The following is a 27,840-nucleotide window of genomic DNA, read 5'->3' as shown; positions in this document are numbered from 1 at the left end:
CTTTACCATTGAACTTATTTAAGAACTTCTAAATCAACATAGAGGTTCTGAATTCACGATTTACTTTTTGTATCTGAATGCCCTTGAACAAATTGCTTAATTCATTTATTTTGCATTATGTACAAGCAAAAATTCAAATAAAATGCTTTGTATACTTCTTATTCATCTTTTTTATAAGAGTCTCTATGAAGTAAAATTGTATTTTTAAAATTTATTTTAATTATATTTTAAATTTTAAAATGATAATAATTCTGTTTTCATCTTTCTTTTCCTTCCTCCAACTCCTCTTATGAATCCTCTTGCTCTCTCCCAAATTCATGGCTTCTTCTTCAATTGTTGTTACATATATGTGTATATATTTCCAAATACTAGGCACAACCTGTTCACTCTGTATAGTGTTGCTTGTATGTATATGACTTTGGGGCTGATCACTTGGTATTTGATAATCAACTGGGGAGTTTGTTCCCTGGGGAAGACTCTTTTGACATGATAAGTCTAAGGGTACAATAGTGGAATGCATACCTTGGTGTCAACCAACAGCTCTCCAATTGCACTTACATTCTGCTCGGCAAAAGGGAAATCACGCCTGATACTGAAAACCTAACTAGTTGTCTAGAGGTAGAAAAGTCATGGATTTTAGAGAAGATATAACTTTCAATTTACTAAACCAGCAAATCACTAACTACAATCTAAATATTTAGCCTTATACCCACAGATGAGTATAGTTCATACTCCTCATCAAGGATATTTCCCTTTGCAAAAATAAACAAAAACTGTTATAGGAAACCACAACCAATCAAAATGCAGAGTTTTGAAACCTAGCCCTGTTGGATACATCTAAAACACAACTACTGTACTTAAAGCTCAGACATTATTGTGGAAGAGAGAGCAGAAAGCTTGTAAGAGCCAGAGGAACAGGCTGTTTGGTGTGAGATCATTTCATCTAGAAATGTCAGAGAATCTACATCCATGAAATCTCATCAACCTGGGTGTCTAAACAAGATTCAAACAATAACCACACCAATAAATATGCTAACATGAAAGGGGAAAGCTCATGAGACCTCAACCCTAGATAATGTGGTTTTAATATGTACTTTTGTTATGATTCGAGATGTTGAACTGTAATATATGACTACATTGGTCACCCCTATCTCTTTTTACTTGTATATGTTCATATATTTTGCCCATTTTAAAACTGTATTTTTTACTATTGAGTTCCTTAAATGTTTTAAATATTAGGTCCATTGTGTGATGTTTAGTTGGCAAATATTCTCTCCCTATCTGTGGATTATCTTCTCACTCTCAAAGTATTTTCCTTTGGTGTGCAGAAACTTTTTATCTTGATGACATCTCATGTGTCTGCTTTTGTTATGTTTTCTTCTAGTTATTTTGTTGTTTTAGGTCTTACATTTAAGCCTTTTATCGAAATATCAAAAGTGAATGACAACACATGCTGCAAGTATGTGGAGAAAAGGCAACACCCCATTTAGCCATCAGGATTGCAAAGTAGTACAGATATATTAGAAAATGATATAAAGGTTTAAAAAAAGTAAAAATAAAATTACAATGTGGTCCCAAAGTCCTATATCTTATTATGTATGATTTTCTCCATCATCATAAGATTGAAAATTAAATTACCGTATTGTGGGCTTGGCTTATTCAGTTAGAATAATGTCATTTTCTTCCATATATGTTATTACAAATGCCAGAATTTCCTTCTTATTTAAGTTGTACAGTACTTTGTTTGGCATCTATACCTCATTTTCTTTATTTATTCATCTATTCATGGGCACTTAGTTTTATATATTGGATATTGTTAATGATGACAAAATGAACATGGGAATACGGAAATATCTTCAGTATATCATCTTTGATGTCAACACAATCCTTTGAATATGTATTCCAGGGATCTAGCAAGCGTTGTATAAAAGTTTGTGGAAGTAATGCTGAAATGAACATAATATTTGCTTGACGTACACAAATCAAATCATAGAATGACTTCTAAGAATTTTCTTTTTATATGAACCTTAGAGCAAAAATTCATTGATGTTTTGAGACTATCTTTAATATTATAGTAATTGGTCTGACTCTCTAATTTCTTCCTACCAACTGATGTCCAATGAGGGAGTATATTTCCTGTGCATTTATAATCTTTAGAAACTATCTATGACCTTTCTATTCCTATTGATTTCTTTGTCTGCTTTTGTTATGTTTTATTCTAGTTATTTTGTTGATTTAGGTCTTACAGTATCTAGTCTATGGAGTTATTGTGATCATTGGTTGAATAATTCTCCAATAATTCTTGGTAGATAGTAAGTTAGGGCCAGTGTCTCAGATTCTTTTGTTCATTTATGTTTACATTCTGCTTTTCTTCCTTTGCTCCTTAACTTGCTCTAACATTTTTGCTAATTTATTTTTTTATTAATCAATGGCCATTGTGAATACTATATTTTGTTCTTGTATTCTTTTTTCATTTTATAATTTAATTTAATTTTACATATCAGCCACAGATTCCCCTGTCCTCCCTCCTCCAGTCCCCCCACCCTCCCCCCAGCCCATCCCCCATTCCCATCTCCTCCAGGACAAGGACTCCCTTGGGGATTCAGCTCAGCCTGGTAAGATGAGAATTTTTGGTGCTTTTGATAACTTTCTTATGAGCTTCTAGTTAACTTACAAGAGGAGGAGTGAGTCTTCTACAAATTGGAGAATGCATCAGTTCGATTCTGAATTTATTTTTGAAGACATTTTTGTTTTCAATTTTATTCACTCCTTTATCAAAACAATCAGAATATTTTCCCCAAGTCCAGATGAGATTAGCCTTTCCAAATGTGTTATGAAAAATTTTGGTCTATTAAGTCTATTTTGTAAATAAAGAGTTTTTTCTTTGTACTTCAAGCTAGAAAAGGTTTCTTATGAAAATAGTAGCCCCCAAACAATGGCCACTCATTTCTATGAATTACCCTCTGGAAGAAATCTAGAGGTGTATTTTCTTAAAGTTGATAGATTGAGTCATGCTGTGTCTACTAAGAGAGGTACAAGTGAAGGCATTATATAATCATAATCAGACAAATACATTTGGTTGGTAAGCCTCTCTACAGGACAAGGGAAATAATTCAAGCATGGGAAAGAAATAATTAATTGAAATCAGATAGGCTTCATTAGGATTGGGATAGTATCCTTCCAGACAAGATAATTTGGGAACTGAACCCAAATATGAAAATTCTGCCCTTAGCTTTTCATGTTATATCTTAACTTATAGTAGAATCACAGATTTGAAAACCTTCTTTCTTGTCCGATAAGTAATGTCTTTTCCCCTTTGAACCTCAATATGAAGTGAATGTCTGATCAATCAATTCAGTTTAGGTACACTTTCAATGCTGAGGATTTCAAGTTCATTTGTTGTGAACTCAGAAGTCACAAGTGACAACATTTCAAATATTTTGGAGATTTCATGAAGCGTGTTACAGTTTCCATTTGTATACATATGGGTGAAAGTGGCATTGTGGGTCCATTCTGTTTGCCTTTAAAATTACCTTGTCTTTGAGAGTACTCATGAATTTATTGGAGAATATTTCTTGGAAATATATGATTGGTACAGATTAAATAATTAGGATAGAAAGAATGAACAAGTTATGATCATATTCTTCCTGAGGATGCATGTATAAATTATTTCCAATGAACCTTATTATTTAATATATTTAATTTTTAGAGAACAGAAATGACACCATAAATATATTTCCTTGTCTAGCAACACCAATATTGATATTTTGCTACCTCTATTTTTTTATTTTTTAAATTTTATTATTTTAATTTTTTACTTTGTTTTGTTCTTTTTTTGGTTTGGTTGATTTTGTTTTTTTTATTAAGAGATTTTTAAATTCATTTTACATACCAGTCACAAATCCCCCTCTTCCCTCCTCCCCACCTCCAGCCTTCGTCTGGCAACCCACCCCCCATACCCTCTTACAAGATGTTAAGGCCTCCCATGGGCTACCTCTGATTTTGAAATGGATAAGTGTGACTACTAAAGAGGCTAGGAAAATAAAATGGTGGACAAAGAAAGAAACTGAAGTAATCAAACTTCAGAACAAATGAAAGAGAAAAGCATACTTACTCTTCTGGAAGGCAATCATGACTTTAGTTGATCTATAATCTTGGTTTCCCTAAAAGTAAAGCTGAAAGTGTAAGTGTGATTAAATTTGTGCACAAACCTTATGAAGATGTACACAGAGAATTCTTTTACAGAATTTTTTGGTTAATGCTCTTTTTGGTTAACAGATTCACATTAAAGATTGTATTCTATTCTAAACTCAGTGACCAATTTATTATGTCTCAAAACTGAAATAAAGACATATAAATGATTTTCAGAGTATTTTGGTAGATGATTTCCAATTTCTCTGGACAAAAAGAATTTCAAATTGTAAAGAAAGGTGATTGTTTTATTATGCTAGTCTTTTATGGATAAGTAGAGGATGAAGAAGAGAGTCCTTTGTGGCCAAACGCAAACATGGGTAATGAATGTAATAGTCACTAATTGGCAGAATATCAAACAGCGGCAACAGTGGGACTTGTGTCCTTAGAGACAAAAATGTGCAACAGTTTTATTAGACACATTCTATGTACAAATCAATGACTGTCTGACAAAAGGACAATACAGAATTTTCAGAAAATTCGGTGTTTAACTTAACTCATAAGTAATAAAAGATAAAAAAGTTTCTTGATATCTGTTTTGATTGAGAAAGTATAAATATATTTAAAGGAAGTTAGTATCTAAGTATAAATACTTTTCCATGTTAAAAATACATAATTATATCCTATTCTATACTAAACTACCCTCCTCATTGGCTATTTCCTCTCCCCCTTTCCTCTCAGTTCTATCCCTGCACAAAACCAAGACATGAACAATGGAAAGGCATTGGTAGAGGCCAGGGAGTTGACTGGGGTGGGCAGAATGAGATACGAGAGGGTGAGGATGAGAGGAATCAGAATGCATTATATATACATATGAAATTGTCAAAGAACAGATTTGATTAAAAGGAGATATCCAGGATAACTGCTCAAATCAATTGATGAAAAGTTTTTGAAATCTTACAAATAAAGAAGGAATTCAATGTTATGACTTTGTAAAGCCACTGTTTTACAGGATCATCTGAAAGATATTGAAATTTACAGAAAAATGTGTCCATGCTTAATGATGCTTTTTTTTTGCTTAGGGTATAGAATAGATGATCTTACACATAGTTTATAATTGAAAAGATAATCACCAAAACTGTGTAGGTCATTAACCAGTTTAACATCTGTTAGAAAATTATGTGGACAGACATACAATCAGATAGCATTTTTTCCCTGAATTCTTCTTTGAAAGAACTTTGCCACCTGGTGTCACTGATAAATTATTTGAACAAAATATTCTATTTTTGTCAAACATATATTCTATTTGTATTAACTACATTAAAATATTTGAAAAGTATACTTTAATAAAATGTATATCCATGTAGAAAAAAATAAGAGTAGAAAATATGTATTTCTTAGTAATATTTGCCAGAATCTTTTTTTTTAACAAACTGTATTAAATCTGTGGGTAGCATGGTATCTGGCCATTTCTAAACCCTTCTTGTTGGCCTAATATTTTTCCAATGCTGATTTACCTGGATGTGGCATAACAGATAATTTGATATCAAACAACATTCACAACAATGAAATTCAACAATGTAGAGAAATCTCAAATTAAACAGCTATTTTTTTCTATTAGAAATGTCGTTGTCCTTTATATACTTTTTTTTAGAAATAAGTCATTGCAACAAATTATAAAATAAAATAAAATACTGTGCCATTCTTCATTCTAAATGAAATAAAAATACAGCTTTATTTCAAAAACTTAAATTTATTCATTCTTATTTTTAATTTTTGCGATTATATATATATATTTTTAAAATATTTTAATTTTATAATTAATTTAATTTTACATATCAGTCACAGATTCCCCTGTCCTCCCTCCTCTCACACCTAGCCTTCCTCCCCAATCCACCCCCCATTCCCACCTCCTCCAAGGCAAGGTCTCCCCTGGGGAGTCAGCCCAGCCTGGTAGATTCAGTTGAGGCAAGTCCAGTCCTCTTCTCCCTACACCAATGCTGAGCAAAATGTCTCAGCATTGGCCCTAAATTCCAAAAAGCCAGCTCATGCACCAAGGACAGGTCCCAGTCCCACTGCCTGGAGGCCTCCTAAACAGTTCAAATTCATCAACTGTCTCGCTTATCCAAGAAGACCTGGTATAGTTCCATGGGGGGGCTCCTCAGCTATTGGTTCACAGTTCATGTGTTTCCGCTAGCTTGGCTATTTGTCCCTGTGCTTTTTCCAATCATGGTCTCAATATCTCTTGCTCATATAATCCCAACTTTCTCTTGCCGGATGGACTCCTGGAGCTCCCGCTGGGGTTTGGCTGTGGATCTCTGCATCTGCTTCCACCACTCACTGGATGAGAGTTCTATCATGACAGTTAGGGTGTTTGGCCATCCAATCACCAGAGTAGGTCAGCTCAGGCACCCTTTCGACCACTGCCAGTAGTCTATAGTAGAGTCATCATTGTGGATTTCTGGGGACCTCTCAAGAAAACTGGGCATGAGGGAGGGTAACGGAGGGCAGGGGTCAGGGGAAAGAGAACTTAGGGAAGTGGGAGGTCCCAGATGGATCAGGAACAGAGTGGGATAACAAGGAAAGCTATACCATGATAAATGAAGACCCCATGGGAATAGGAATAAGTGATTATATTTTAAATACAACATTTCTCTCTTCCCTTTCCACCCTTCACACCCTTCTCCACCCTGCAAGTTCTTTTTCATCAACTGTCATTGAATATGTATATGTATTTCTTATATATAAATATATATGTAAACATATATATCCCCGCACATAGACTGTTGAGTGTATGTGTGTTACCTGTGTGTGTGTATTCAGGGCTGACGTTTTGGCAGCCAATGATGTGATCCTTCCTGTGGAGGGCCACCTCTCCCAGCTTTGAGGTGTTGTCTGCAGTTCTATGTGTAGGATTGAGACCTTGTGGACTCTTCCCTGTGCAGTGTGACATGTTCATTAGTATCACCCTTGTTCAGCTCATATCTAGGCAGTGCTGCTGTTGTGACTTCATGGGTATAGCTTCAGATGCTACTGTACACCATCTCACAGAAAACTCCCTGACCCTTTGGATTTTACACTTTTTCCAGCCTCTTTTTCACAATGTTTCCTGGTCCTTAGGGTGGGAGTGTTTTGTAGATTTATCCACTGGGACTGGGTTCCACAAATATTGCTCTAGCTAAGACTTCAAGTATTGAAAAGAAATGGCGAGAAGGGACACAGTATTCTTGTTACTGATGTTACTGTGTTTAGAGATTTTCTACTTGTAGCATGTTAGTTAAATGTTTATCATATATGGCCTTTACCATGTTGAGGTATTTTCCTTCTACCCTGTCTTCAAAAGTTTTTGTCATGAAGGTCTGCTGATTTTTGTGCATAGCCCTGTCTGAATATATTGAGATGATCATGTGATTTCTGACTTTAAATTAATTTATATGACTTAGTGATAACAGAATGTGTGTGAATGTAGGGCCATCTATTGGAGCATGAGTAGCCTTTGAGGGATCACATCCTTGAAAAATCCTGAGTCTTTCCTAATACCACCAGTTGCCAATAGCTTCCCAACTCAGGCAGAGACTTCGGGACCACTTCTGCCTTCCATGCTGTGAATTCTGCCTGGCTTGATCTTGTGCAGGTCTTGTGCATGCAGCCACAGTCATTGTCAGTTAATCTGTGCAACTGCCCTAATGTGTCAAGAAACACTGTTTTGTTATAATCATCCACTGAATTATAATTTATCTATATGCTCTTCAATGATGATCCTTGAACTTTGGGATGAGGAAGCATGATATAGATGTCCCATTTAGGATTGAACACTTTGTAGTCTGGCATGTTGGCCAATTGTGGGTGTCTGCTATTCATCATCTACCACAGAAGAAGATTCTCAGATGAGGACTATGCAACAAACCTATCAATGGGTATAACTATAAATATTTAGGAATCAGTTTAATACTATATCTTTAGTAGTTGGTTTAATACTAGGTCTATTTAACAGAATAGTAATTGATTCTCTCAGGTATTATGACCTACCTAGACTCATTAACAGTACTGGGCATGAGTTCCATTTTGTGGAATGGTCTTAAATCCAGCTAGAAAATGGTTGGTTATTCACATAACATTCATGCCACTGCTACACTAGTGATTATATCTTTTCAAGTTGCTGTAGTTTTCAAGGTTCACAGCTGGATAAGAAGGATGATTACTTTGCTCCCCAAATATCATACAAAAAAACCTTCCAGAACTATGACAGCTAGCCAAAAGGCATGAAGATTCCAGGTGAGCACCAGTTTGATTTCTTCATGTTCTGTGACTCATGTATGTGGTATGTTCAGCAATAGGATGTTACTTATGTCAGCCAAAAGCACTGACAGTAGTCTGTAATGTGTGGAGGTCTATGAGACCTCAGCAATCAACCAAGACAAAAGAGGTATTCCATACCTGCCATTGGGCTGTTTGTTAGCCTGTGGTGTGTAGGAGGAGCATTGTTGCCCCATTATAGGGTGATTCCATTTAAGTTCTTTTGATATATGTGTACATATGTATTTTAAGAAGCTTCTAAATAATAGGTGCCATGTTTTCTTTCCAGAAGACTTTTAGTGTTAATTCCCAATTTCTTCTTCTGACTTGTTGCTCCATCTCCCACCACACTTTATTTTTTCCCCTAATTCTCCCTTTATAACATGTGAATTGTATCTCTTCTTTCTTAAAAGCCCATGGCCCCCATGGCCCTTTATCAGTTTCATGATTTCTATAGATATTCTACCACCAACAGAACTAACAGAAACACCACATCAAAAACAAACAAACAAACAAACAAACAAAAACCCAAAACCATAAGAGGTCACATGATTGCCTGTAGTCTAAGAAAGTACAAAGCTTGTTATTTATAATGAAAAATAATGAGAGAGGACACTTTGATTTGTCAGCTTGGGCATACTTCACTTCTTTAAAAGAAATGCAATTTTCTTGAATAAGTCATGAGAAGCTTGTTTGACTTGCTTATTTCTCAGAGTATATATGAAAGGATTCAGCATGGGTGATATGGAAGAAATGAGCACCGACACACCTTTATTGATGGTTACCTCTTCTTTTGCAGATGGTTTGATATAGATGAAGATGCAGCTGCCATAGGTGATGGAAACCACAATCATGTGTGAAGAACAGGTTGAAAAGGCTTTTCTCTTTTGTTGAGCAGAAGGGAATTTTAGAATTGTCCTTATGATGTACACATAGGAAAAGACTACACATATAAGAGTAATGATGAAGGTCAATACTGCGGAGAATATTACCATCTGCTCAATTAGCCATGTGTCTGAGCATGATATTTTCAGAATAGGATTTGCATCACATCCAAAATGATCAATAATATTAGAGTCACAGAATTCCAGATGAAGACCTAAACTAAGTGGTGGGAGGATAATCAGGAATGCTGCCATCCAACAAGAAATAACCATTGTTCTGCACAACTTGTTGTTCATGATGGTCATATAATGCAAAGGTTTACAGATGGCCACATAGCGATCATATGACATGGCAGCCAGAAGAAAAAATTCAGCTACCCCAAAGAGGTCTGTAAAAAATAATTGAGTTGCACATGCATTGTAAGTAATTGTTCTATCTCCAGTTGAAATACTGTATAAGAATCTTGGGACACAGGCACTTGTAAATGAGATTTCTAGGTAAGAGAAATTTTGGAGGAAGAAATACATGGGAGTTTTAAGGTGGGGATCCACTGTGGTGAGGGTAATGATGGTTAAGTTACCAGTTACACTCAGTAGGTAGGTGATAAATAGAAAAATAAAAAGCAAGACCTGCAACTGAGGGTCATCCGTGAGTCCCAGGAGGATGAATGTTGTAATTGATGTGTGGTTTCTCATTATCCACACCAGGAATTTTCCAAACCTAAATGCTAATGTCAGGGAGACTTGGTCTGTAGAATTCAATGACAAAAATCAACAATGATGAGCATTTTCATAAATATTCATTCAATTCACCTAATGTCTATTTGCTATTTTTATTAATGTGAAGAATTTGAGAGTGAGAAGATATATGCTTACACATATGCTTATTGTATTATTATAATAATACAATACTGCTACTATATATATTTGTGGTTTTTGTTAGGCATAGAAGTGAGTACATATTTATAAAATGTATTATGGAGAAAATTAAAACAAAGATGCAAAATATCCTTACCACAAAACTGCCTTACTCCCTTCTTCTTTATTTAAGATCTACATTCTGTATCAGTTATTTAGTTCTCACACTGTTACTATCTAGCTTCTAATCTTATTCACTTAAAATGTGCCCTTGCATGTCTTCCTGTGATTTATCTCATTATAAACAATTAAACAAATACAATGTTTTGATATACACCAAGCTGTATTCCAGCTGTACCATATATGTATTACCTTTCAACAACTTGCAAAGTGTGGATGTCTCTTATCTCTAGGTTATTTATTTATTTATAAATTTATATATGTGTGTATTTATTTGTGTGTGTGTGTGTGTGTGTGTGTGTGTGTGTATGCACATGCTATAGTATATGTATATGGAATGTATATGGAGGTCAGAGGACAACTTGTGGTACTTGAGTCTCTACTTCTACCATGTGAGCACAAGTATTAAAGTCAGGATTTTAGGCTTGGAGATAAACACTTTTAAGCACTGATTCTATTGTTTAGTTTTTTTCAATTGAGCATAGATTTTTTTCATACAATATATTCTGATTACAGTTTCCCATCCCCAACTCCTCCCAGATCTTTCTCACTTCCTCACCCACCCAAATCCACACCCCTTCTTTTGCTCTCTCTCATTAGAATACAATAATCTAAATCTATTAATAATAATAATAATAATAATAATAATAATAAAAACAGTAATAATAGTAACACAATAAGATAAAATAAAAACAAACCAGAATAGGATAAAACAAACAAGAAAAAAGGAAACAGAAAAAAAGAGACAAAAAGTATGAGAAACATATACAGACATCTTATTGGCCCTATATTCGCTTGAAAATGGGAAATCTGAGGCACCAATAGGTAAAGTATGTGCCCACTCTTTCCTAGATCAGTGGCAAGCCAGTCTTCAGAGTCTTAGTATATCTTAGTTACGGTCCTGTCATTATTGGAGTATACTTGACTGAAGGCTTCATTTTCACAAACACAGTGTTTTGTTTTGGTCATCAAGACAAAGGAAGAGTTAGTCTGATTTGTGTCTAAACCAAAATGGTTGAGAAATAAAGGGAGGCACAGTTAGAAGTCATGTTGGCACAACTGGTGTAATAGAATAGTTATGGACAAAGCCTACATGCCCACTTCTGTGCAGTTATTTGTTTATTTCATGTTTAACAATAGGGCTGAGAGAGATTAAAATGCCAAACATAACTGATTTTCCTGTTTTAATCCTTGGACTGTTTAGTAATTTGATTCCTCTATGTTGTTTTCTTAAGGTTTTGGAACATTTCCATCAGAGAGTTATTTTAAAAATATAGTGGCATATTCACCTGAATCAGTAACTGACATATTTATGGGCTTTGGTGGAACATTTTTAGCCCACATGTAATATGTGGCATATCTGTCTCTCCAAGGGCCATTTATTTCTTTTAGGAACCTTACAAAGTTTGTATGAGTTTTCACAGAATCTCAATGCATTGCAGTCTATAGAACATTAGAGGTTAGTCCCCCATCTAACTGCATTGCTGAATCTATTAACTTCAGAAAGTCTTGATTCATGCACTTGTAGACCTTTGGATAATGTCTTTCTACTTTTTTTTTTGTCTAAGTGAGCACTGCCTTCAGGTACTACTGGCCCCACCTATACTGAGCAATCACCCCAGCAAAATACATAAATAAATAAAACAATAAAATATAAATATGAAAAATGTGATAGAGAGCTTATATCCACTTGATAAATCTATTGTCATCAGAAGGTGACTGCAGCTCACATTCTGAGAACCTCTCACTGGGATTCCATATATATATATATATATAATTTATAATATATATGATATTATAACATATATAATATTTTTGTATATTACATAGGCATTCACTATCTAGCCTCAAGCTTGCTATCCTCTTGTCACTACATCCCAAGTGATGGGGATTACAGTCCCCACATCAGGCCACATCTTCCTCTTTTCACGGTCTCAACTCACCACCCATCCCCTTGGGTATTGAATTCAGCTTTGCTTAGGTCTTGAGACTACCTTTAAGTTTCAATCATAAATATATGGCTTTTTCTGAATTCAGATCTGAACAATTATTTAAACTAATGATCCCATAATATTCATCTTGATTACATGATGTTTTGAATATATTTCCTAGACACCAAAAATGAATAATAAAAATCTAAGTAAACTGTTATTTCACTGAGATTTTGGGTCAATATATTTAATTTTAAAAGTAAAAAAAATATGGATATATGTCTGTTTTTGAGGGATTTTATTTTTGCATCTTTCTAAATCCAGCATGGTAATAATTTCTAGGGTCATCATTCCAGCAAAAATTTTATAAATGATTGTAGGTTTGTTCCATGAAATGCTAAGGCAAGTATTCAACACTGATTGTCTAAGTCTACAACTTTATTAAAGGGAAAAAAAGATATCACTATATTTCCCCACTTATCTTTTCCTGCAAGTGTGTATAAAAAAAGTACAAGAATACACATAAACATAAGTAGAGTAAAAACGTATTCCTACTTATCCTTCAGCTGGAGGTCATTGCATGACATCTGTTGTCAGTTTATCTGTCCGTGCTGACAGCGAGGTCCAGGTTGAACAGTGACACTGAGTCAGAGATGTAAACACTAAGTGTTCTCAGGGAAACACACTCATCCTGAAAAGGCCCTGAAGTTCCTGAGCCCCTGGCACAGACTTTTTCCATGACAGAGCATCTGACATTTAAACTTGTTCTTGCTTCCTTGTTAGATACAAAACACTAAGGCACAGCATAAATTGCTGGTTTGGTGACAGGCAGTTGATTAATTAAGGATAGTTGAGTTTCTGGATATATTTAGTACTACAGACTGTTTCTATTATTTTATATATTCCACCCATAATAGAAGACAGTGGAATCCTTGGAGCATCATGTTTAAAAGTCACTTAGGAATCAAGATAATAATTTTTTGGCAATGAGCTCCTCACAGGCAATAACAGGGTAAAACCCAGGGGATGAGAACATCTAACTACATTAGACACACTGTTGGTGCTGGATAGCAGGAGTCAAACAATACTACTTAAAGTTTTTCTGTATTGTCCATGATAATGAAACTGGCATATGATCACTTCATCATTACAAAGTAACTCATGGACATTTTGGAAATTCTATAATCAAAGGAAACAAAACAAAACAAAAAGAGATAAACTCAACAATCAAGTGAGGAAACCTGAAAAACCTGTTGGATATTATTCTGTGTGACAGAATTTATATTTTATTATCACATTTGTAATGCCCATTGTCAGTTTAGACACTTGTGAGCATTGCTTCTTTGCACACTGTCTCAAGGTTTTATGTGACCATTTTGGCATGTTGATTACTGGTTACCACACCATTCATAAGTTGTTCTCAGTTTTAGGAGGAAACATTTCATGTTTGTGTGGTTGTTTTTTATCAGATATGTTAAAAAATCTGTGAGGTCTCAATGTGGAAAAAAAGGAATTAAAGTGGGTATGATGTACTTGGGAAGAATCTTAATATGTTGTCTCAATAAAAAAATAGGATTTTTCTTAGTACTGGAAAGGCATTTAAAAATGCACAAGGATAGAAGATGGTAGTGTTAAGAACACATAGTTCTGCTTTCCTCAATCTAAATGACATCTCTGCTAAGTTTTGGGAGGGACTGTTAATAACAAGTAGAGATCTCTGAGACTCATGAGTAAACAAACCTCCTTCACAATAACCACCATTGGATGGTTGAGAGGGTGAGGATGGACAGAACAGGAACAAAGAACACTTAGATATCTGGCACAATTCCAGATAAATATGTGTACACTATTTTATAATGGATGAAGTTCTGCCTTCTTTTGTATAACCCATCTACCATCACTTCCTTCCATTCTCTAAAACACAAGTCCTCATTTATTCAATGAACATTTACTAAAAACTTAGTATGTACTTCAGGAATTATTCAGCATAGTAGTAGTCTTACAGCAGTCAACAAAACAGACAAAAATAATGGCTAGGTCTTATATCATAATTTTAGGAAGGTAAAAAATAAAGTAATTTTGTGAGTAATACCACTGTGTTAATGGGTAATGGTTTTACCTAAAAACATCATAGTGTGAGAAAAACAACATTATTGTGTGGGACATTTTATATAGTACTCTAGAGGCAAGCTCTCACTGAGGAGATATCTAAGGCTGGAAATAAACACCAACTATCCCCCAGCAAAAACAACAGTTCTCAAATTTAGCTTAAAGGTAAGGGGCTGTAGTATATTAAGAATATAATGGGGATGGGTAAGCTAGAGACATGGCTGAGTGGTTAGGAGCACTGGTTGTTCTTTCAGAGGACCGGCAATTGATTCTTAGTACCTACATTATAGCTCACAACTGTCTGAAATTCCACTCCTAAGGATCTTATATATTTTCTGGCCCCTGTGGGAACTGCATGTACATGGTGCACAGACATACATACAAGTAGAACACTCACACACATAAAAAAGAATATGGTGTGAACCAGGCATAGTGGTGCATGGCTATAATGCCAGCACACAGGAATGATAAAGGATAAAGCCAGCTTGGACTACCTATCAAGATCTGGTCTCAAAAATAACTTTTGAATATGTAATTAATAATATTTAAGAAGAAGCAAATCATGAAAAAACAGTTGTTTTTTATAGAAAACTACAAACTAACAACCTATTATGTAAAATAGCACCAATTCCTAATGTTTTTCTAAGTTGAGAAAAAAAGGAATTTTTACTTAATGTTTAGGGAATAATCAATATGCAACACTGGAAAAAGAATATAAAAGTATCAAAAGTTTAACTAGAAGTAGTGGTGAATGCTTAGTGTTTGGCAGGCTGAGGCAGGAGGATCACATTTTGAGGCTAGCTTGAACTATATACTGAGACCTTGTATCCAAACCAACAAAATAAAGCAAAGAATTAAATGCAGATCATTTCAACCAATGAGTTCTCTGCCAAAATTAATTTTGTATTAATCAAACTATTGAAAGTTGCTTAATGCTTACAGTATGTATCATTTCTGAATCTTTATTAGTTGATATTCTGTTCATTTTAAGCCATGCTTTTCTTCTTTAAAAAATTATTTATTTAATTTTATATGTATGAGTGTTTTACCTGCATATGTGTCTTTGTACCATGAGTGTGCGATGCCTACAGAGGCCAAAAGAGTATGTCAGAGTTACAGGTTGTTGTGAGCTTCCATGTGGGTTCTGCAGATTGAACCCAGGGCTTCTGCAAGAGCAGTTAAGTGCTCTTAAGTGCCTAGCCATCTCTCTATTCCCAATCTGAACATTTTTAAAGGTGATAGTTTTAATATAGTAAAAAAAAATCATTTGAAAATGTAAGACTCTGTGTTCATACAATAAATGTTTATATAAACAATGTGCTAAATCCTCTGTTGACTAAAGTATGCTTAGGGGGATCTGATTTTGCAAACATTTTCTTTTGTGTAACTCTATTAACTTGTCAATGAACCAGTAGAAGAAATCGATAACCTGAACAATGAAAATGTTAAATTTAAAAAAGAAAAAAATCAAGTCACAAAACATTCAGGAAATCTGGGACACTATGAAAAGACCCAAACCTATGACTAAAAACTATAGAGGAAAGAGAAGAAAAACAGGCCAAAGGCCCAGAAAATATTTTCAACAAAATTATAAAAGATGACTTCACCACTTTAAAGAAAAAGATGCCTATCATGGAACAAGAAGTATACAGCATAGGAATCACCTTAGTATAAAAAGATGAAAAAAGGTATTCTTAGCAAATGTAGAAAAAAGCAAACAGGCGTAGCCATTTTATATGAGACAAAATAGACTTCAAACAAAATATAATCAGAAAGGCTAGGGAAAGACCCTAAATACTATCAAGGAAAATATTTACCAAGTGGATATTGCAATTCTAAACATCTGTGCACCTAACACAAGGCACCTAAGTTCGTAAACACCATTACAGCTGAAATCACATACTGATCCTCACATGGTGATAGTGGATGGCTTCAATACCCCATTTTTATCAATAGATAGGTTGTCCAGACAAAAAATAATGGAGAAATTCTGGAGTTAAAAGATGCCACAGATCAAAATGACCCAGTAGACATCTACAAACATTCCACCCACACAATAAAGAATACACTTTCTTATTAGCAGCTCATGGAATTTTTTCCAAAATTGACCGCATACAAGTGGTCGTGGACACAAAACAAGTCTCAACAATACAAGAAAAATTGAAGTGACACCCCATGTCCTATTTGACCACCACGGATTAAAGCTGGATATCAAAAATAACAGAAACAGCAAAGGTATACAAACTCGTGGAAACTGAACAACTCAATACTGAATGAAAATTTAGTCAAGACAGAAATCATGAGGAAGCTAAAAATATTTTATAATTAAATCCAAATAAAAACACGGCATACCCAAGCCCAAGGGACACAGTGAAGGAGTTCTAAAAGGCAAATTCATAGAACTAAGTGCCTCTATAAAAATTGGAGAGATCTCATATTAGTATCCTAATAACACATTTGAAAACTCTAAAACAAGAAGTGATATCCAAAAGAGTATATGGGAAGAAATAATCAAATTTATTTGATTATTGAAGTTGAAGAATGAATAAAGAAAACGTGGTACATTTACACAATGGAGTATTACTCAGCAGTAAAAAATGACATCATGAAATTTGCAGGCAAATAAATGGAACTAGAAAAAAAAATCCATACTGAGTGAGGTAACCCAGACACAAGAAGACAAACATGGTATGAACTCACTCATAAGTGGATATTAGGTATAAAGCAAATGATAACCAGGCTATAATCCACAGCCCCAGAGAAGCTAGGTAACAAGGAGGACCCTAAGAAGGATGCATGGATTGCCCTGGGAAGGGGAAATAGATGAGATCTCCTGGGTAAACTGGGGGTGGGAGTAAAGGGTAGGGGATGGGGGATGGGAACATGAGGAATTGGGATGGGGGAGGGATGGAGAGGCAGAGCAATGAAAGAGATATCTTGATAGAGGGGACCATTATGGGGTTAGGGAGAAACCTGATGTCAGGGAAACTCCCAAGAATACACAAGGATGACCCCAGCTATGACTCCTAGCAATAGTGGAGAGGGTGCCTGAACTGGCTATCTCCTGTAATCAGCTTGTTGACTACCCTAACTGTCATCATAGAACCTTCATATGGTAATTGATGGGAGCAGTTGAAGAGAGGGAGGAGGGATTATATGAGCAGGGCTGGCCTGGGGGGGGGACTAAAAAGGAGGTGGGAGGAGAGGAGGGAAGGGGAACTGTGGATGGTATATAAAATAAATAAAAAAAACTTAGGGTTGAGATCAATAAAACAATCAAAACAATGAAATGAAGTGTTAGTTCTTTGAGAAAAATCAAGAACATCGACAAAAACATAAGCTCAATTAATCAAAAAATAGAGGAAGAATATCCAAATTAATAAAAGTATAGATAAAAGGGGACAGTATAGCAGACACCAAAGAAATTTAGAGAATCATAAGAACATATTTAAAAAAATCTGTATTTTACCAAACTGGAAAACATAAAAGAAATGGGTGAATTTTTTGATACATATGACTTTCCAAAGTGAAATCAAGATCATATAATCAATTTAAATAGGCTCATAGCTACCAGTGAAAAAGGAGTAATAATTAAATATCTCCCAACCAAAAAGAAAAAAAAAAAAAAAGAGCCCAGGAACAGATGGATTCAGCACACAATTCTAACATACCATCAAAGAATTAATGCTAATACTCCTTGGTTTATTTCCCAAACTAGAAACTGAAGGAGAATTTTCAAATTATTTTTATGAAACTACAATTACACTGATATCCCAAACACATAAAGTCTAAGTAAAAAATAACCTTTATGAATATAGATGCAAGAATTCTTAATTGTTTGAAAACTGAATTCAAGAATATATAAAAAGATTATCCACCATGATCAAGTTATCTTCATACCAGAGATGCAGGAATGGTTCAATATACACAAATCAGTAAATGAAATTCACCTCATAAACAGATTGAAAGACAAAAAATAGGATCATCTCATTAGTTTTGAAAAGCCTCTTTGACAAAAATCTAACATCCTTTCATGATAAAAGTCCTAGAGAGACTAGGGATGCAAGACACATATCTCAACATAATAAAGGGATTTGGCAGTAAGATCACAGCCAATATCAACTCAAACAGAGAGAAACTTAAATCAATTACACTAAAATCATGAACAAGAAAAGTATGTTCACTTTCTCTACACCCATTCAGGACAATATCTGAATTCTTAGCTAGAATAATAAGACAACTGAAGGATATCAAGGATATACAATTAGGAAAGGAAGAATTCAAAGTATTTTTATTCATAGATCACCATCTTTTCATAAATAAGAAATCTTAAAAATTCTACCAGGAAACTTTTAGAGCTGATAAACACTTTGAACAAAGTAGCAGGATACAAAATTAAAACACAAAATCAGTAACTTTCCTATGTACAAATGGCAAACATACTGAGAAAGAAATCAGGAAAATAGTGCCTTTCACAATAGCCTCAAAAATATCTTGGGATAGCTTTAACTAAGCAAATGAAAGACTTGTATAATATTTTTAAATGAAAATAGATTTTTATACAATATATTATTATTACAGTTTCCCCTTCCTCTACTTCCTCTCAGTTCCTTCCCACCTCTCCTCTCATTCAGATCCACTCCCTTTCTGTCTCTTTTTAGAAAACAAACAGGCTTCTAAGGATAATAATAAATGAAACAAAATATAAGAAGATAAAACCAAACATATCAAAATAGTATAAAAAACCAAAACCCAACCAAAACAAAAATCCACATGGTGGTAAGAGAGAGCCACCTCTCAGAAGCAGTCTTCAGTCCTTTACATAAACATTTACACCACAGCACACACTCACAGCCATACATACTCACATTTACACCACAGCACACACTCACAGCCATACATACTCACATTTACACCACAGCACACACTCACAGCCATACATACTCACATTTACACCACAGCACACACTCACAGCCATACATACTCACATTTACACCACAGCACACACTCACACGCATACATACTCAGATTCCCTACCCACACACAATAAATATATAAAAGGTTAAAAAACAAAACGAAAGCTATAGTTTAAGAATAAAAATGAGAAGAGTAAGATTATTTGATAAATATTTATTTTAGAACTAATATACAAGTGCATAGTCTTTCTGTAGGCTTTCACATAGGTTCAGGTAGGATGTCTGTTTTCATATCGTCACTCATGTGGACAAATGAGCAGATTCTCTCTCCTTCTTTCCCCCCTCTCTCTTACACACACACACACACACACACACACACACACACACACACACACAATTTGTTAGAATCAATAAACTCAATAAAGCATCAAGATATAAAATCAACATACAAAAGCAAACACTTTGTAAAACATCAAACACGTGATCTCATTTACAATAATATTAATACAATAAAATGAATTTAAATAAGATGAAAGATTTGTTGGTTAATTGTTAATTGGTTAATTTGTTGCTTTATTGGTGAGTGAATTAGAAAAGAAATAGATGGACTTGACTTAATGTTTCAATGTCCATTTTATGCAATGTATTTTATAGATTAAGTGCAATTCCTGCCAAAATTTGAACAATATTTTTCATAGAAGGAAAAAAATGGTATAGACTGCCAAAGTTTTGTAAGATGAAATGCTAAATGGTCTTATTAATGAAAAACCTGGAGCCAGATATTAGGGTGAAAACTGAAAGATCAGAGAAACAGAACGAGCCACAACCAACCTCACCTCGCCAACTCCTCAGTCAATCCTGTTTCCACAAATCCTCAGACTGAAAGCCTCTGTGTCCTCATCGCTGAGGGTCTCAGTTGAACTGCTGCTAAAAGCTTCTAGTTCCTGGTCCTCATGCCTTATGTACCTTTCTGCTTCCTGCTATCACTTCCTAGGATTAAAGGCATGTGCCCTTCCCAAGAAAAGACATGAGATCTCAAGTCCTGGGATTAAAGGTGTGTGCCACCACTGCCTTGCTGTTTCCAGTGTGGCCTTGAACTCACAGAGATCCAGATGGATTTCTGCCTCCCAAGTGATAGGACTAAGGTTGTGTGTCACCATTGTGTGGCCTCTATGTCTAATAGTGACTAGTTCTGCTCTCTGATCCCCAGATAAGTTTTACTTGTTAGAACACAAAATATGACCATGAAGTTTGAATATTTAAATCAATCTTGAGAAAGAATAACACAGTTGGGGATATTAGACTTCCTGATTTCACAGTTTTCACTATAGCTAACACAGTATGGTGTTAGTATAGAGGGCAATATGTGAACCAATTGTATAGACTGGAGAGCACATAAATAAGTTTATGAATGCACAGGAAACTGCTCTTTCACAAGTTACCAAGAATCCACAATGAGAAGGGTTAGTTTCTATGATAAGTAGAACTGAGAAAACTGGATATTCACATACAAAGAAATCAAACTGGATATTTACTGTAGGAAGAGTTTTTTGTTGGGACTGTTGGACAGCTCCCAAATAACCACATAGCAACTTAATATTAATTATAAATACTCAGCCAATTGCTTAGGTTTGTTACTAACCATCTCTTATAATTTGAATTAACCCATATTTCTTATTTAGGTTTTACCACGTGGCTCATGGCTTGTTACTTCAGTTTCTACACATCCTGCTACTCTGTGTCTGGCTTGCACCCCCCTTCTTCCCAGTGTCTTCCAAGTCTGACTCTCCTGCCCAGTCTCTACCTGCCCAGCTGTAGGCCAGTTAAATCTTTATTAAGCAATGAGAGTAATACATATTTACAGTGTACATAAGTTGTTCCACAGCAATTTACCTTACATTTTACACAAAATAAAACTAATAAATATATATAAACAGAATAAATAAATAATATAATCAATTAAAATTAGGTATAAAACAAGGGATGTATAAATGTGAAGAAAAAAGCATTGAGTCAGGGTGCAAAGCCTATCTCTACACAGTCCCTTTCTGTGGAAGCAAGTAAAATAGATTGAAGACTTAAACCTAGCACATAAACAGAAATTCCTAGGGAAAAAATAGGCAAAGAAATCTTCATAAAATGAAGCATCTAGTGTTTTACTGGTTTTATATATAAGCTCAGCAAAAATAGACAATTGAGAAAGCCACAAACTGAAAATATTCTGTGTAGCAAAGGAAACAATAGTAAGTCAACTCATGGGATCAGGAAAATACTCATAAACATAGTAGGTAAGCAGTTAATTTACAAAATATTCAAGGGACCCTAGCAATTTAAAAGGATAAAATATCTCAATTGATAAAGCAGGCAGTGGACCTGAATATACTCAGAGAGTCACCTTTCTTGGGGACAGTTTCTCAACGTCTCTTATCATTGGGAAAATGCAAACCAAAAAACACAGGGGGTACAGTGCTCAGGCCTGTAATCTCAGCTCTGAGGAGGCTGATGCTGAAGGATTATAAGTTCCGAGCCAGTCTGAAGATACAGTTCGACTTTGTCTCAGTGCTATAATGATAACAACAAACAACAACAATAACAACAAATACATGGCTAATGGGAAGGTAAAGTGGTTCCATCATTACAGAGAACAACACAATGGTTCCTGAAAACACTAAAAACAGAACTACTATATGACCCAGAAATCCCACCTTGGATATATTTACAAAAGAACAAAAAAAAAATGACCTTCACTAAACATTTTTATACTCATATATTTTCATCATTTATACTAGGAAGAAATGTAAATTATCTAAATGTCTATCTGAAGATTAGTGAATAAAGAAACAATTTAAAAAGAAAATGCATGAAATATATAAAATGTAATATTATTCAACTTTACGTTTTCAGGAAATCTTGACATATGCAACACATAAATGAATTTGGAAGACACTTTTTTTTTTTTTTTTGGTTTTTCGAGACAGGGTGTCTCTATGTAGCTTTGCGCCTTTCCTGGAACTCACTTGGTAGCCCAGGCTGGCCTCGAACTCACAGAGATCCACCTGGCTCTGCCTCCCGAGTGCTGGGATTAAAGGCGTGCGCTGCTGCCGCCACCACCTGGCGAGGATAAGGTTATGCTGTAGATCTTTAGGATTTATTCAACTTGACAACTAAAATGATGCAATCATTGGCCAAAAACTTCCAATTTCTCTAATTCCTCACATCTGACAACTACCATTCTACCCTCTGTTCTGAGCTGGATTACAGTGAATCCTACATTATTTATCATTCTATGACCTAATTTTTTGGTTTAAAAGTGTCTTCCATGGCCGGGCAGTGGTGGCGCACGCCTTTAATCCCAGCACTCGGGAGGCAGAGCCAGGTGGATCTCTGTGAGTTCGAGGCCAGCCTGGGCTACAGAGTGAGTTCCAGGAAAGGCACAAAACCTCACAGAGAAACCCTGTCTTGGAAAAAGAAAAACAACAACAACAACAAAACCAAAACAAAACAAAACAAAAACAGTATCCTCATAGTTGGCAATAGTATGTGGTTCACTTATGTTTTGTAAGCATAGATTTCATGTTAAACTTTCTTTCTAAATTACAAAACAAAGATAATTGGGAGACAGGCAGTGGTTTGGAACTGTTGAATATTATTTTAGCAACTTGATTGTGATGATGGATTCATGGATGATTATGTGCTTTAAAATGCAGCTTCTTGTGTATCAATTATGTCTCAATAGTTACCATCAAATTTAAAATTAAAAGCAATAACTATTTAAAAATGAGTTGGAGTCTGCGGGGAACTGTACCATTTATGTGCCAGAAGATAATCTTTTATGGAAAGAAGGAAACAAAAATTCTGATATATTAAAAAATGAATCAAGAGAAGCATCCAGAATGCAAGAGCAAATGATGGTAGTGATTCATGATACTCGTGAATACTCTTTGCAGCTTCTGAAGTAAGCTTCTGCTTCCTAGACCTTGCAAGTCTTTCTTATATTTTAAATGCATTTAGACTTTTCTCTTAACATGTTTTACTTCTTTTTAATTACCATATTTTTGTATGAAACGGTTTTCACTATTACATTTTTATACATGAATATAATGTACTTTGATCATATTTGTTCCTCCCATTACTGTTTGTTGTCTCCCCCACCTGATGGTACATTTTCTCCTTCCAAATGGTCCTACCTCTATTTTAGGGTCTTACATCTAAAGCACATATATTCTGTATATGAGAGAAAGTATATTTATTTGAATTTTGCTTATCTTCCTTAACATAATGATCCCCAGTAATATCCATTATCTTTCAAATAACTTAATTTTATTGTTTATGTTTGAGTAAAGCTCCATTGTGTATATACACCACATTTTCTTTATCTATTCGTCTGTTGATGGATTCTTCAATTGAGTCTTATCTATTATGAATAGTATCACATGTACATGTATCTCTTTGGGGTATGCTGACCTAATCCTTTAGATATATACCAAGAGATATATCAAAGAAGCAATGTTTTAAAAATTTCAAGTACAAAATTTACATTCACAGAAGCAAGGTTTTTTTTTTTGGAAGTCTTATATAAAATCAACATCAAAAGACTTCTCTATTGTTGTGTATTTTATTTTCTTATAACTATAAAGTAAAAGAATGTAATAAATTTACTAAATTAAAAGCCATTTCAGTTTTTCTTGAAGTGACATTCATATATTAGCACTTGCTATATATAATAAATGAAAAACTAAAAAAAAATTACAATTTTTGCAAAAGGTTTATAATAGTTGTGGCATAATGTAGTAATGAGATGTGTTTAGGCAGCAAATTTCAAGGAGGAATTAATTGAGTTGAGCCTTACAGGATGAATGGGAACTTGATAGGTGGACATGATGGGTAAGATGTGTATGAAAAATTTGCTTTTAAAAAGACACAGAGATATAAGAAGACTTTGTGGGAACAGGAGGCTTTATGAAAATGGACTTAGATGAGGAGACAGGTGGGAATACAGAGGATTCCTGTGGTTGTTTTTCCTCCAGAGGAGGAATGTCTGTGAAGCAGAAGTCTCCTGGAAAAAGGTTTCCCCAACTCCAGAACCTCGTATAGACTAACCTGACTTCCCTTACAGTGTTATCTTGGGAGGGGAATGGTGTGACTAGTACCCTCAGATACTTTTCCTCTTGAAGGAGACCCCAGAGCAAATGTATCACTAAATAGACAAAAGCTCACACAAGTAGAAGAAATGTAACCCAAAGCAGGTTCATTCCTCCAGGTTCTAGGGGTCCATTGGAGGTCAAGTTCATAGAAATCTGCCTTCATGACCTACATAATTCTCTGGCACCTTGCCCAGGGTACGGGACAATCTAGAGGATGTTCTTTTCCCAAGTCAAGGATCTCTTCCATTCTGCTGTTTCCTAGTAATTCCTGCCCTGAGAGAGTATCGGGGGTATGGAATAAGTAAGATGTAGACTTCGCAAGGTGTCGCACCTTATGCACTGGGCTCCAAAAAGCCGGCTCATGCACCAAAGGCCCTAGTCCAGTCCCATGGCGTCTCCACAGCTATTGGTCCACAGTTAATGGGTTTCTACTAGTGTGGCTGGTCATCTCTGTATGTTTTCCCATCATGATCTCAATGTCCGTTGCTTACAAAATTCCTCCTCTCTCTCATCGATTGGACTGGCACCTGGCTGTGGATCTCTTGCTTCTATCAGTAACTAGAAGAAGACTCTATGGTGACAGGTTACCAGAGTAGACCAGTTTAGGCACCCTCAGTGACTATTACTAGTAGTCTAAGGTGGGGTCATGGGATTCCTGGGAACTTCCCTAGCACCCTGCTTCTTCCTATTTCCATGATGTCTTTATCATGGTATCTCTTTCTTGGTGCAGGGGCAGAGGGGCTTGGACCTGCTTCAACTGAATGTACCAGGCTCTGCTGACTCCCCATGGGAGACCTTGACTTGGAGGAGGTGGGAATGGGGGAGTGGGTTGGGGGGGAAGGCTGGGGGGGGCGGGAAGAGGGAGGAGAGGGGAATCTGTGGTTGGTATGTAAAATTAGTAGAAATTTTCTTAATAATAATAAAAAATTACAAAACATTATATAAAAACAAAAAAAATAAGATATATATCTGTGTCTCAATTCCAGCACTTTCTACCAGGAGAACTTACTTATTGAGGTTTCTTTAAGGATTCTGTTAGGCGGAAGTTTAAGTTGAACACCTGAATGCTGGGAGGAGGAACAGTGAATGAGAGGAACACTCCGGTTCCCCTCAGGGCTAGGGAACCCACCTCCTCATCATGTGTTTCAGGGCTCCCGTTACCTCTTTGTTTCGGAGGGTGTAGATGATGGGGTTGAGCATGGGTGTGACAACTGTGTAGAAGAGACTAAGGATGCGGTCTGTGGTGACAGAAGAGCCTGCTCGGGGCCGGATGTATGTGATACTGGCCGTTCCAAAGAAGAGGGAGACCACAAGCAAGTGGGAGGAGCAGGTAGAGAAGACCTTGCGGCGGCTCTGGGTGGAAGCCATGGCCAGGATGGCTCCCAGGATGCGGGCATAAGAAGTGACTATCAGAGAGAAGGGGATCATGATGAAGACCACAGTGGCTGTCATCACGGAGATTTCGCTCCTGTGCTTCCCAGCACTTGCCAGCCTCAGTACTGGGAGGATGTCACAGAGGAAGTGTGGAATGACGGGGCGTCTGGGGAAAGGCAGAGTGAAGATGAGGGAGGAATGAGTAGTAGCTGTGACGATGCCCATGGTCCACGAGGTTCCCACCATGGCTGCACAGGCCCGCTGGTTCATTAGGGTGGAGTAGTGCAGGGGCTGACAGATGGCTGCATAACGGTCGTAGGCCATGGCTGTGAGTAGGCAGCACTCTGAGATGCCCAGGACAATGAAGAAATACATCTGGGCTGCACAGCTCCAGAAGGAAATGGTCTGGGGGTGAGAGGAGGTCAGGTCAGCCAGGATTCTGGGCACAATGTCGGTGGTGTAGAGGAGCTCTACTACGGAGAGATGGCGTAGGAAGAAGTACATGGGGGAGCGCAGCACAGGGCTGGCTTGCGTAAGAAAGATGATCAGTGAGTTGCCCAGCAAAGTTATCAGATAGACCAGAAGCACCAACCAGAACAGTGGCCCTTGAAGGGCTCTGAGGTCAGAGAACCCCAACAGGAGGAACTCAGTTGTTGCAGTTTGGTTTTCCTCAGCCATCGCTCCAGACAGAGCACGAGCTTTGCACAGCTAAGAAAGAGAAATAACATTTCTGTAATGCAGTACAATACTTTCCACACAGTTCCTCCTCAAATCCAAGACAGCTGGTGTCTTCTGTTTTCAGAGGGGCCTTGGATCTCAGAGATTAAACTCGTCTGAACTAATAATGAGGAAATAGCATGGCTGTGATTTGATCCATGCCTTTTGACTCCAAAGCCTGTATATCATCCATGTTCACTTTCTCTGTCTCACCGTCCACACGGAGATACCCAGCTTTGTGCTTTAAGTGAAGCAGTTGTTGTGCCGTTTGTACTCAACGAACTGAAACTCAAATGGCCACGATAGGGACTGTCCCAAGGTAGTGTCTAATGATCATCACAATGTACCTAGGATTGAGGATGATCTATAATAATGTGAATATTTGTTACATCACAGCATAGACACATCATAATTAGGGATTCTGGCACCTGCCCTGATTCCTTTCTTTTTAATCTAAGTCCTTCTGATCAGCTAAACACTCTATACTGTCCTAGCATACTCCGTATGGGTTAAAAATCCCACTTATCTTTCAGGCTTCAGTTTAATCCCCAGGGCAGCATGTGTGTTCCATTTATCCATGGCATTTTGGGATTAAAAAAGACATTTAGGGTTACGTATTTCTATGAACAACATTAACATTTTATGTAAAATATTTTAGAAAGATTTTTTTGGTGTGTTTGAACAGTAGTGGGCTGAGGCAGTTCTTTCCAGCATTGGCCTCTTCTGGCTATAGGAAAAGTCTTAATTACAGTGTGTTTGGACACTTACGTAGCGGCTTATTGACATTCTAACCCCTCTTTTACCAGACAGTCCCAAACTACTTGAAAAAAATATTTTTTGAAGAGATTTTTTTTTTATTCATTCTCTCATGAGATACATACACAGACCCAGGACTTCCTAGTGTTACTGCCAGTGTGAGATCCTGCAGGAAATGGTGGGAAGTTGCTAATGTTTCCAAGGTGCCTCATTGCTACAGTGTACTTTGCCTAAGGCTTAATATTCATCAAATCACTGATACAACGTAGTATAAAACCCTTTGTTTTCTCTTGTTTCTTTTTCCTTTTCTTTTCCTTTCTTTTTTTTTTCTTTTTTGGAGGCAGGGTTTCTCTGTGTTGCTTTGGAGCCTGTCCTGGAACTCACTCTATAAACCAGGCTGGGCTCAAACTCACAGAGATTCACTTGCCTCTGCCTCCTGAGTACTGAAATTAAAGGTGTGTGCCACCACTGCCCGGCTCTTTTCTCCTTTTTGAAGATGAGGGAATGAAATCATAGACAGCTGCAGTAACTTCACCCAAGCCAT

The 27,840-nt window shown here is 36.2% G+C and overlaps 2 protein-coding genes across 2 annotated transcripts; both read right to left on the bottom strand.

Annotated features, from left to right (window-relative positions):
- Nucleotides 1-9,068: 9,068 nt before the first annotated feature.
- Nucleotides 9,069-10,010, bottom strand: LOC114681768 (olfactory receptor 6C68). The gene has a single exon (XM_028855466.1). The coding sequence runs from the start codon at nt 10,005-10,007 to the stop codon at nt 9,069-9,071; it is 939 nt and encodes a 312-aa protein (XP_028711299.1). The 5' UTR covers nt 10,008-10,010.
- A 15,555-nt stretch (nt 10,011-25,565) lies between these two features.
- On the bottom strand, nt 25,566-26,501 carry LOC114681735 (olfactory receptor 10P1-like). The gene has a single exon (XM_028855420.1). It carries the CDS (start codon nt 26,499-26,501, stop codon nt 25,566-25,568), a length of 936 nt encoding a protein of 311 aa, XP_028711253.1.
- Between the last annotated feature and the right edge of the window lie 1,339 nt (nt 26,502-27,840).

The sequence above is a fragment of the Peromyscus leucopus genome, chromosome 18, assembly GCF_004664715.2.
Source record: "Peromyscus leucopus breed LL Stock chromosome 18, UCI_PerLeu_2.1, whole genome shotgun sequence".
In the NCBI taxonomy this organism is placed as follows: domain Eukaryota; kingdom Metazoa; phylum Chordata; class Mammalia; order Rodentia; family Cricetidae; genus Peromyscus; species Peromyscus leucopus.
This window is presented reverse-complemented; position numbering and strand designations above follow the sequence as displayed.